The 13,215-nt window shown below is 34.7% G+C and overlaps 1 protein-coding gene across 1 annotated transcript; it reads right to left on the bottom strand.

The window, feature by feature from the left end:
- Positions 1–2,989: 2,989 nt before the first annotated feature.
- Positions 2,990–12,786, bottom strand: LOC133324505 (uncharacterized). Its single transcript, XM_061533340.1, has 4 exons — positions 12,530–12,786; positions 12,130–12,445; positions 6,634–7,730; positions 2,990–2,999 (listed from the first exon to the last, which is right to left on the bottom strand). Exons 1-4 carry the CDS (start codon positions 12,784–12,786, stop codon positions 2,990–2,992), a joined length of 1,680 nt encoding a protein of 559 aa, XP_061389324.1.
- Between the last annotated feature and the right edge of the window lie 429 nt (positions 12,787–13,215).

The following is a 13,215-nucleotide window of genomic DNA, read 5'->3' on the forward strand; positions in this document are numbered from 1 at the left end:
CGTGATCACATTTCTCCTTACGTTAAAGAGTTCCTCGGTTGTACCTTTGAAAGTTTTGTGAGTTTAAGGTCAATGTTGTTGTTCTATAAGGTATTTAAGTTGCAGACTCCTTCCTCTGTAGTTGATTTGTTTATGTTTTCTAGATCTGTTAGAAACATACAAATACTTGTTCCGCGTTTGTGTCCTTTATTGGAAAAAGCCTTTTTTGTACGAATTGCTAGAATTTTTAACACCTTACCGCCTTCTCTTAAAACTTTTAACTCTTCCTTAAAATGTTATCGAACTCATTTATACGATTACTTCAACCTCAATTCATCTTAAATTCATGGGTTTTGCTTATTTGTTTGTGTTTTTATTGCATAACTGATTTCAACATTTAAATAAATATAACTATAATAAATTATATTTTTTTATTGATAATTGTGATATAATAATAAGATATTTGAACCTGTAAATTGAATTTAGTGGTTGAGAGTAGATATAATATTGAAGTCCTTTGCCCTATGTGATAGGTCGCTACATCAAATAATGGAATAATAATAATAATAAAAATGTTTTTGAAGTACAATGGTTCTGAACCCCTCCAACTGAATAGACGTTAAGTTATCATTAAGCTAATACACTGTTAGTTTTAAGCTTTTGGAGTAGTTTATTTTTTGTTGTTTTTTGAATCGCTTTTGGCCCTTTGGGCTAGATTCTCGTTTATAAAATAAATTGAAATTGAAATTAAATAATTCAATGGTTCCATAAGCGGAGAATTGAATTGTAACTTAAAGCCCCACAGTGTCACGTGCAATATAAACAAATCGCGCGGTGTGTGAAATAGTTTGTGCGAAAAATAATTTTGTATCTGCGTGTATAGGTTCCATGGTGCAGTTCGTACCAAATAACAATAGGTTGTATTAAAATCCCGCCAGACATTCAAAAAGTGTGTGATATTTGATTCATGCATCGTCAATATCAATGAGTATAGTTTCAAATCATCTAATGTCTGAATCTGAGAATGATATGGTGGTGTGGTATAGAGACTATTCATTCGGGCCGAAAATTGTGTACACGCATTCAAGCCGATAAAACCAATCAGAATATAAACAACTCTGTGGCTTAGTAATTTTGATGAACGCATATGAAAGGAGTAGCCCAGAATGCCGGGAAATACTTTGACATTTAATGCTAAATTCAAATACTGCCAAGCTCCATCCAGATAATAATTCAAAATACAAATTGACCAGGGATATTAGAAAATAACATGATAACATACAGCCAAAAAAATAAAAATCCAATAGAATACCAAATATTTCACGTAACAAATACGGGTTGGAAAGTGGTACTATTATTATCAATTTCATAGACATCAGATATATTAAGCCAGCTATTGCTATAATAACCACACAAAGGCATATCATTGATTACGCCATAGTGTGGAATATTGTTATCCTGATTTTCGAGAGGTTCATACATTTTCAAGGTGGCATTGAAGTACTCGACAAATAGTATTACCATCCTGGCCACTAAACCATTTACCTTGATTTTTTGCTTTTCATCGTGCTACCACAAAGGTAGTCAGCGTGGTATTTTGTAAATTCTTCCAATGTTGAGGATAGTAGAGGGTATTGTTTCCAAATAAATTGTAACTTTTCCAATGGAATTTCGGAAAAAGGATCAATGAAATAATATTGATGTTTCAATTCAATAAAATGTAGTATGGCATTTGTCATTTTATATTTTCGACAATGATACAGTACTAGCTCTTGGAAATTTTCCAAATCCATGACATTTTCCACTAGCCATATAATACGTACCTGCCGCATATAATTCAATGTTTTCGCAGTGTCCTCCATAATTTCCATATCCATTGGACGGGATATCATAATGACAATCAACATGTTTGAATTTCCAATTTCCGTTTTGTAATTTACTTTTAAATCCTTGGTTAATGTTATTTTTTGTAAAATAATTTGATAGAGTATTTTAAGGCCTGCAGCTTCCATGTGGTTATGTTGAATAATAAATAAACCTTCATAGGTTTTTTCTTGCCAAATATTCCAAAGTAATTTTCCATACTTATCATCAGCGTGGTATGGGACATACGTATTCTATGGCTAGTGGAAAATGTCATGGATATGGAAAATTTCCAAGAGCTAGTACTGCAACAATGTCGCAAATATAAAATGACAAATGCCCTACTACATTTTATTGAATTGAAGGATCAATATTATGGGCTTAAACCATATCCCAAATATCACTGGAAAATAGGCAACTTATTTCGAAATAATACCATCTACTACCCCCAACATTGGAAAAATTTACAAAATACCACGCTGACTACCTTTGTGGATTTAGTAGCTCCTCGTTCTATTACATATCGCGATGAAAAGCAAAACATCAAGGTAAATGGTATGGTGGCCAGGATGGTAATCCTATTTGCCGAGTACTTCAATGCCACGCTACAAATGTATCAGCCGCTGGAATATCGGAATAATAATATTCCACACCTTGGCGTAATGATGTGGTTGACGATAATCTTGTAGATATATCCATGTCTTTGGAAAATTATTATGAAAATCGTGGGCGAAATATGTCTGATGTCTATGAAATTGATCAAATTATGATAATGGTGCCACTTCCCAATCCGTATACTTTACGTGAAATATTCGGTATTCTATTGGATTTCTATTTCTTTGGTTGTATGTTATCATGTTATTTTCTAATATCTCTGGTCCATTGTGTTTTGGATTATTATCTGGATGGAGTTTGGCATTATTTGAATTTAATATTAAATACTAAAGTATTTCCCGGTATTCTGGGCTACTCCTTTCAAATGCGTTCATACAAATTACCAAGCCACAGAGTTATTTATGTTCTGATTGGTTTTATCGGCCTAAATGCGTGTACACAATTTTCGGCCCGAATGAATAGTCTCTATACCACACCACCATATCATCCTCAGATTCAAACATTCGATGATTTGAGACGATCTAATATAAAATTACTCATTACTATTGACGATTTAGGGAGATTAAAATTAGTTTTTCCTAAAGTGAAGATAAACATGGTTTACGCAAATATCACACACATTTTGGAAGTTAGACGGCATTTTAATACATAATATATTCAAGCAAGCAGTATAATATATTCAAGCAATGAGGAAAAACATGACACATGTGACTCCAGACTCAATGGGATCACACCAAACAACATGGACTAGACAATCATAATTTATATGAACTCGTGCTCATTTAGTAGAAATTAATGTAAAAACGTCCTTTCCTCATTTATTGTAGAACTATTTATTCACTTAAAATAAAAGGTAGCTCTTTTTATGCATTCTCTTAAACGACTCCCGGACATTCAGTAGCATATAAAAATCTCCTGACCTTTATTTCGTCTATAAAAAATCTATAATCTGATCGTCCATAAAGACTCCCTTCAGCTCGTCTATAAACACTGCCTTCAGCTCGTCTACAAAGACAGGCTGCTTTCGTCTCGTCTGCATCAGCTCGTCTATAAACACTTCCTGCTTCATCTCGTCTATAAAGACTCCCTGCTTCAGCTCGTCTATAAAGACTCCCTGCTTCAGCTCGTCTATAAAGACTCCCTGCTTCAGTTCGTCTACAAGACTTCAGACTTCCTGACCTTCAGATAGACTCGCTGACCTTCAGATAGACTCGCTGACCTTCAGATAGGCTCGCTGACCTCAGTCGACTATAAAGACTCCCTGACCTTCAGCTCGTCTATAAAGACTTGATTGTCTATAAAGAATCAATGTAAGTCAGGGAGTCTCTATAGACGAGCTGGGGTAGAGGGAGTATTTACAGGCGAGCTGAAAGTCAGAGAGTCTTTACAGGCTAGCTTAAGGTCAGGGAGTCTTTTTAGATGAGCTGAAAGGAGTTTTTATAGCGGAGTTGATGCTCATTCTTTATAGACAAGCTGAAGTTCAGGGAGTCGTTATAGGCGAGCTTAAGGTCAGGAAGTCTTTATAGACGAACTTAAGGTCAGGGAGTCTGTACAGGCGAGCTGAAGGTCGGGGAGTCTTTATGGACGAGCTGAGGGACAGATAGTCTTTACAGGCTAGCTGAAGGCCCTTATAGATAGGCTGATGGCCTGGGTGTCTTTGTAGGTGACTAGATCCTCAGGGAGTGTTTATAGGCAAGCTGAAGGTCAGGGAGGTTTATAGACGAGCTGGAGGTCAGGGAATCTTTATAGGCAAGCTGGAGGCCAAGGATGTGTTTACAGATGAGCTGAAATTCAGGGAGTCTTTACAGGAGAGCTGAAGGTCAGAGACGAGCTGAAGCAGGATGTCTTTATAAACAAGCTAAACTTACTAAAGGAATTCTTTATAGACGAGCTAAAGGGAGTTTTTATAGAAGATCTGAAGGAAGGGAGTCTTTTTAGATCAGGTGAAGGAAGTCTCAACTAGAGCTGAGTGGTGACGGGTGTCAAGATTAGTTCAAATCCGATTAAGTTATAGTTCTCTCATTTGATTCACAAATTATTTTAATGGATTATAATACGAGTACTCGGGCCAGTTCCTTTTTTATTTCTACCATTATTTCTTATTATTAATAATAAATTATTGTGTTTATATTTCTGTTATTTATACACTCTAAATTTTTTTCCAAAATTTACAGTGATAATCATTGCGATTTTTTGTTGATTTTTTAAGAGGTGTGTAATAATCGTGTAATTTGAAGAAAAATAAAAAATAAGGGTGGGTTTAAGCATAAAATAGCGCAAAAATTGCAATTAAGTTAAAATGTGCGTAAAAGTAAACACAAAGTGTAGTAATTTCTCACTTTTACAACAAAAAAAGTTTGAAATTCAACAAAAAGAACAACAAAGAGAAAAAATCACGTGATGACGTTCAGTTGTTTGTGGTTCTTTGCATTGCGTAGACGGCATTCTATTTGTGAAATATTTTACTTTGTTAAATAAAATAAATAACAAAAATTTATGTTTGCAATATATGTAAGAAAGTGCTTGAAAATATTGATGGATATAATTGCATTTGTGTAAAAAACAAAAGAACAATGTATTTCAGTGTTTGATCCCAAAATGCAATAGAGAATACCAAAATCACAATTCTTATAAATCTCATTTTAAACGTGTTCATAAAATTGAAAAGAAGATTAAAAGTATGAAATTAGAAGGGAGATATCCTTGTTTAGTTAGTACATGTAAATATGTTGGTTCCAATTGCAAGTTTATATGCTTACACGCTTTAAAACATTTGTCACACCGTAAAAAGATAAATTGTTCCCTGTGTCTATGTCTACATTTCGATCACATTTCTTTAGAAAGCACGCGTTTGTTGACCAAAAAGAAAACAACACAGCAAAGAAGCAGACAGACTCGTCACAATCGTATGATGACGATGAGACATGTCTTTTCATGTCGAGAACAGTGGACACTATCCAAAACGTTGAAGTAAATACGAAAACTACAGACATTGCAGAAAATGTAGAACAAAATACTGTAACGAATGAAGAAGATGTTGGCGGTATTGTAAAAGCTATATATGACTATTTTCATGAGAAAAACACAATGCTTTTTTAAAAATATAAGGTAATATGCATGGAAAATTATTATATATGTAAACTATAACATGTAACATTAAAAAAAATGTAAAGACCTTCCTTTATGCATTTGTAAACTATAACATGTAACTAAAGACCTTCCTTTTATTTTATTCGTTTTAGTTCGGCACCACAATAGATGAGGTTAAGAGGGAAAATGTAACTACCACTCCATGGGCTTCCATAATTTGTAAGTCTCTACTATAAATGTGTAAAAGACAGTGAAAATATTTAATATTAGCAATTACAGATACATCTCCTGCGGAGGAAGATAGTAGCGGAGAATCTATTGCATACATTTGGTTAGAAGGGGAAATGACAAGCATAGAACCAAACTGTGACATAATTACTATAATCTTGCAGATACTGTTTTATTATATATTAAATATCCAAAAGATATCTCCCAAATATGCGAATTTTTCATGCGACATCTTTTTAAATTTTATCCTTTGCAAGTTAGAGGCAAAAAGAAGAATATAAATAATATGAAACGTATAATAACGCTGATAAAAAAACTTGATGAAATGAATTAACTTAATATTCTAATTAATTTTATTCTTATAATACTAATATTTTTTCTAATTACTAAACTAATAATTATTTTTTTCCTCTTGGATTCACATTCGCAATGAAATATGTTAATTTTTTATAAAAATAAAATACTTTTCGCTCTCCTTCGAACAAAAAAGCATTTTCATTGGATAAACTAATAAATTACGCACAAATTTGTTTAATTTCTATTGCATTTACAAGCAAAAGTGTGTAAAATCACAACGGATTGTTGTTTAGAATCGCAACTCAAATGTGTTCAATATTAAGCACATTCTGACTAAAAACCTTACAACAACAAATACGTTGAAAATTACGCACATTTGTGCGGCATCCCGTTGCCTATCATTATCATTGCGATTTTCAACAAAAATAATTTAGAGTGTATGCTTTGTATTTATTATTTTTATATTATAAATTTAATTTTATATTATATATTTAATTGAATAATTTTATCTTAAATAAGCATCGCATTCTTCGAAAAAACCTCCTTTTCTCCTGTGCTAACCACAATTCCAGAAAAAATACAAACGCACTGACAATCCAACCAATCGCCACTAGCATCCAAATCCAAAAGAGATCAGTAACTGTTAAAAATGTCACTTCCACGCTGGGATTTATATTTTTCAACGAAATTTTCTTTAACTTTAGTAAATCTGTAAATACACTGCGCAACCATGCCTCGGGCAAACCATAAGCATGGACTAAATGAATTAAATAATTCAATGGTTCCATGAGCGGAGAATTGAATTGTAACTTAAAGCCCCACAGTGTCACGTGCAATATAAACAAATCGCGCGGTGTGTGAAATAGTTTAAATGAAAAATAATTTTGTATCTGCGTGTATATATACCATGGTGCAGTTCGAACCAAATAACAATAGGATGTATTGAAATCACGTCGGACTTTCAAAAAGTGTGTGATATTTGTGGAAACCGTGTTAATTTTCACTTCAGGCAAAAGTAATTTTAATCTTGGTACATCGTCAATATCAATGAGTAGTTTTATATCAGATCGTCTCAAATCATCGAATGTTTGAATCTGAGAATGATATGGTGGTGTGGTATAGAGACTATTCATTCGGGCCGAAAATTGTGTACACGCATTCAAGCCGATAAAACCAATCAGAATATAAACAACTTTGTGGCTTAGTAATTTGGACGAACGCATTTGAAAGGAGTAGCCCAGAATACCGGGAAATACTTTTGGATTTAATGCTAAATTCAAATATTGCCAAACTCCATCCAGATAATAATCCAAAATACAATAGACCAGGGATATTAGAAAATAACACGATAACATAAAACCAAAGAAATAGAAATCCAATAGAATTCCAAATATTTCACGTAAAGTATACGGATTGGAAAGTGGTACCATTATCATAATTTGATCAATTTCATAGACATCAGACATATTAAGCCAACTATTTTTATAATAACCATCCAAAGACATGGCTATATCTACAAGATTGTCATCAACCATATCACTGATTACGCCATAGTGAGAAATATTGTTATCCTGATTTTCGAGAGGTTGATACATTTTCAAGTTGGCATTGAAGTACTCGGCAAATAGTATTACCATCCTGGCCACCAAACCATTTATCTTGATTTTTTGATTTTCATCTTTATATATAATAGAACGTGATGCTACTAAATCCACAAAGGTAGTCAGGGTGGTATTTTGTAAATTCTTCCAATGTTGCGGATAGTATATGGTATTGTTTCCAAATAAATTGTAACTTTTCCAATGGTATTTCGGATAAGGTTTCATGGAATAATATTGGTCCTTTGATTCAATAAAATGTAGTATGACATTTGTCATTTTAAATTTGTGGCATTGTTGCAGTACTAGCTCTTGGAAATTGTCCATATCCATGACATTTTCCACTAGCCACAGTGTTCGAACTTGACGCATATAATTTAATGTTTGAGCAGTGGCTTCTATAATTCCCATATCCATTGTCTGGGATATCATAATGACAGCTAAAATATTTGAATTTCCCACTTCTTGTTTGTAATTTAATATTAAATTTTTGGTTAGTATGATTTTTGGTAAAGGAATTTGATAGAGTAGTTTAAGGCCTGCAGCTTCCATGTGGTTATGGCGAATTATTAGTAAGCCTTCATAGGGTTTCTCATGCCAAATGTTTCTTAGTAATATTCCATATTCATCACCAGCATTAGATGGGAATGGGCTGGTCCAACTCGTGGTGCTCTTCACCGCGATTAATAAAAGTAAAAGTATTTCCTTGAAGAGCTTCATTGCAACTACTGAGTGAATGCAATTGTGGTGTTATGGTTGAGACCCTTAAGAAATTGGGCTTTATTTATTTTCTAAACAATTGCTCTAGTACAAACATATAAATAAGTAAATAAAGAAGAAATTTAATTTATTTAATTGGGGCATGTATTTTTTCTATGTGAATGAAGTTGCAGTGGATTACGAGTAAACATAGCGGAGGTGAAAAGTTAAGTATTTAAAGAAGGAATGAAGTTGGGAGCCTCAAGTTGAAACTTAGAGTCTTGGTTTGAAGCGGGCAGTATTTGCAAACATGCTATAGAAGGGAATCTTTGTTGAAAGGGTCTTTATACACGAGCTGAGGGGCAGGTAGTCTTTATAGGCGATCCGAAGGTCAGGAAGTCGTTATAGATGAGCTGATGGACAGGGAATCTTTACAGGCGAACTGAATGTCAGAAAGTCTTCGTAAACGAGCTGAGGGACAGGGAGTCTTTATAAACGAGCCGAGATACAGGGAATCTTTACAGGCGAGTTGAATGTCAGGGAGTCTTTATAGACGAACAGGGAGTCTTTATAGATGAGCTGATGGACAGAAAGTCTTTAGAGGCGAGCTGAATTCCAGGGGGTCTTTATAACGAGCTAAATGTCAGGGAGTTTCTATAGACTAAAGCTAAAGCTCAGGGAGTCATTCCAGATGAGCTTATGATCAGGGAGTCTTTATAGGCGAGCTGAAGGTCATGGGATTTTTATAAACGAGCTGATGTTCGGGAGTATTTTTAGGCGAGCTGATTGTCAAGGAGTATACAGGCAAGCTGAAAATCGGGGAGTCTTTATAGGCGAGCGAAAGGTCAGGGAGTGTTATAGACGAGCTGAGGTCAAGAAGTTTTCGTAGATGGGTTGAAGACAGGGAGACGAGCTGAAGGGAGTCTTTATTGACGAGCTGAAGAGAGTCTTCATAGACGAGCTGAAGGGAGTGTTTATGTACGAGCGAAAGGTCCGGTGGTTTTTGTAGACGAGCTGAACGGAGTCTTTATAGGAGAGTTGAAGTATGAAGTTTTTATAGACGAGGTAAATCGGGAGTCTTTATAGACGAACTAAAGCAAGGAGTCTTTATAGACGAGCGGAAGCAGAGAGTTTTACATACGAGTTGAAGCAGGATTCTTTAGAGACGAGCTGAATAAAGGACTTTTTATAGGAGAGCTGAATCAAGGAGTCTTTATAAAAGAGCTGAAGCCGGAGTATTGATAGACGAGCAGGAGCAAGGAGTCTTTATAGACGAGCTGAAGCAGGGAGTCTTTATAGACCAGCTGAAATAGGTGAATGGATTCTTTCTAGCGAACTGAAGGTAGGTTTCAAAGAGAAGCTGAACGGAGTTTTTATAGGAGAGCTAAATGAATGGAGTCTTTGTAGATCAGCTGAAGGAAGTCTTTCTAGTTGAGCTGAGTGGTGACGAGTGTCAAGATTATTTCAAATCGGATTAAGCAATTGTTCTTTCATTTGATTCACAAATAATTTTAATGGATATCAATACGAAAACTTATAAATTACATTTGGGCCATTTAGTTTTTAATTTCTTCTATTAGTTTTTCTATGTGACTTATATTAATAATAAACTATTGTATTTATATTTTTTATTTATACCCTTTGTATTTATAAAACAAATATTTAATTGAATAATTTTATCTTAAATAAGCAGCGCACTCTTCGAAAAATCATCCCTTTCTTCCGTGTTAACCACAATTCCAGAAAAAATACAATTGTACTGCCGGACAAACCGATCACCAATAGCATCCAAATCCAAAAGAGATCACCAACAGTTAAAAATGTCCTCTCCACGCTGGGATTTAAATTTTTCAAAGAATTTTTTAACTTTAGTAAATCTGTAAATACACTGCGCAACCATGCCTCGGGAGTCATTCCAGATGAGCTTATGGTCAGGGAGTCTTTACAGGCGAGCTGAAGGTCATGGGATTTTTATAAACGAGCTGATGTTCGGGAGTATTTTTAGGCGAGCTGATTGTGAAGGAGTATACAGGCAAGCTGAAAATCGGGGAGTCTTTATAGGCGAGCGAAAGGTCAGGGAGTGTTATAGACGAGCTGAGGTCAAGAAGTTTTCGTAGATGGGTTGAAGACAGGGAGACGAGCTGAAGGGAGTCTTTATTGACGAGCTGAAGAGAGTCTTCATAGACGAGCTGAAGGGAGTGTTTATGTACGAGGGAAAGGTCCGGTGGTTTTTGTAGACGAGCTGAACGGAGTCTTTATAGGAGAGTTGAAGTATGAAGTTTTTATAGACGAGGTGAATCGGGAGTCTTTATAGACGAACTAAAGCAAGGAGTCTTTATAGACGAGCGGAAGCAGAGAGTTTTACGTACGAGTTGAAGCAGGATTCTTTAGAGACGAGCTGAATAAAGGACTTTTTATAGGAGAGCTGAATCAAGGAGTCTTTATAAAAGAGCTGAAGCAGGAGCAAGGAGTCTTTATAGACGAGCTGAAGCAGGGAGTCTTTATAGACCAGCTGAAATAGGTGAATGGATTCTTTCTAGCGAACTTAAGGTAGGTTTCAAAGAGAAGCTGAACGGAGTTTTTATAGGAGAGCTAAAGGAATGGAGTCTTTGTAGATCAGCTGAAGGAAGTCTTTCTAGTTGAGCTGAGTGGTGACGAGTGTCAAGATTATTTCAAATCGGATTAAGCAATTGTTCTTTCATTTGATTCACAAATAATTTTAATGGATATCAATACGAAAACTTATAAATTACACTTGGGCCATTTCGTTTTTAATTTCTTCTATTAGTTTTTCTATGTGACTGATATTAATAATAAACTATTGTATTTATATTTTTTATTTATACCCTTTGTATTTATAAAACAAATATTTAATTGAATAATTTTATCTTAAATAAGCAGCGCACTCTTCGAAAAATCATCCCTTTCTTCCGTGTTAACCACAATTCCAGAAAAAATACAATTGTACTGCCGGACAAACCGATCACCAATAGCATCCAAATCCAAAAGAGATCACCAACAGTTAAAAATGTCCTCTCCACGCTGGGATTTAAATTTTTCAAAGAATTTTTTTTTAACTTTAGTAAATCTGTAAATACTCTGCGCAACCATGCCTCGGGCAAACCATAAGCATGAACTAAATGAACTTAAAGCCCCATAGTGTCATGTGGAATAAGAACAAATCGCGCGGTGTGTGAAATAGTTTGTAAGAGAAGTAATTTTGTACCTGCGTGTATATATACCAGGGTGCAGTTCGAACCAAATAACAGTAGGAAGTATTAAAATGCCGGCGGACTTTCAAAAAATGTGTGGTATTTGTGAGAACGGAGGTGATGTTCTTTTCGGGAAGAACTAATTTTAACCTTTGTGCGTCGCCAATAGCAATGAGTAGTTTTAAAGGGGATCGTCTGAGGTCATCGAATGTCTGAATTTGAGGATGATATGGTGGTGTGGTATAGAGACTATTCATCCGTGCCGAAAATTGTGTACTCGCAATTAAGCCCATAAAACCAATCTGAATATAAAGAACTCTGTGGCTTAGTAATTTTGGTGAACGCATTTGAAAGGAGTAGCCCAGAATTCCGGGAAATATTTTAGTATTTAATGCTAAATTCAAATATTGCCAAACGCCATCCAGATAATAATCCAAAATACAATGGACCAGCGATATTAGAAAATAACACGATGACACATAACCAAATAGAATGCCAAATATTTCACGTAATGAATACGGGTTGGAGAGTGGTACCATTATCATCACTTGATCAATTTCATAGACATCAGACATGTTTAGGCCACGATTTTGATAATAATTATCCAAAGTCATAGATACATCTAAGAGATTCGCATCAACCTTATCGTTGATTACGTCAAAGTGAGGAACGTAATCCAGATTTTCCAGCGACAGATACATTTGTAGTGTGGCATTAAAATACTCGGCAAATAGTAAAATCATCCTGGCCACCAGACCATTTATCTTGATGTTTTTCTTTTCATCTTGATATATAAGAGAACGCGTTGCTACTAAATCCACAAAGGTAGTCAGGGTGGTATTTTGTAAATTCTTCCAATGATAACTGGGATAGGGTTTAAGAAAATAATATTCATCTTTCAATTCAATAAAATGTAGTATGACATTTGTCATTTTATATTTTCGACACTGTTGCAGTTCCAATTCCCGGAAATTGTCCATCTCAATAACATTTTCCACTAGCCACAGTATTCGAACTTGACGCATATAATTTAATGTTTGAGCAGTGGCTTCCATAATTTCCATATCCATTGTTTGGGATATCATAATGACAATTAAGATGTTTGAATTTCCAATTTCCGTTTTGTAATTTAAAATTAAATCCTTGGTTAGTATGATTTTGGGTAAAGGAATTTGATAGAGTATTTTAAGGTCCGCAGCTTCCATGTGGTTATGTTGAATTATTAGTAAGTCTTCATAGGGTCTCTCTTGCCAAATGTCTCTTAGTAATATTCCATATTCATCACCAGCATTAGATGGGAATGGGCTGGTCCAATTCGTGGTACCTTTTACCGCGATTAATAATATTAGAAGTATTTCCTTGAAGAGCTTCATTGCTACTACCATTCATTGCTACTTGTGGTGTTATGATTGAAACCCTTAAGAAATTTATTTATATTTCTATGCAATTACTTTACTACAAACATACACATAAGTAAATAAACAAGAAATTTATTTACTTATATTAGTACAGATGACGAGTAAAAACAGAAGACCATCTGTAGTAGGATTCAAAGACAAGCTAAAATAGTAATAATTTTACAGAGAGAATTTATGGACGAGATCAGGCGGGAATTTTTTAGACGATTTATAAAC

The sequence above is a fragment of the Musca vetustissima genome, unplaced genomic scaffold (assembly GCF_032173495.1).
Source record: "Musca vetustissima isolate MV318-11 ecotype Yass unplaced genomic scaffold, APGP_CSIRO_Mvet_v1 utg9448, whole genome shotgun sequence".
In the NCBI taxonomy this organism is placed as follows: domain Eukaryota; kingdom Metazoa; phylum Arthropoda; class Insecta; order Diptera; family Muscidae; genus Musca; species Musca vetustissima.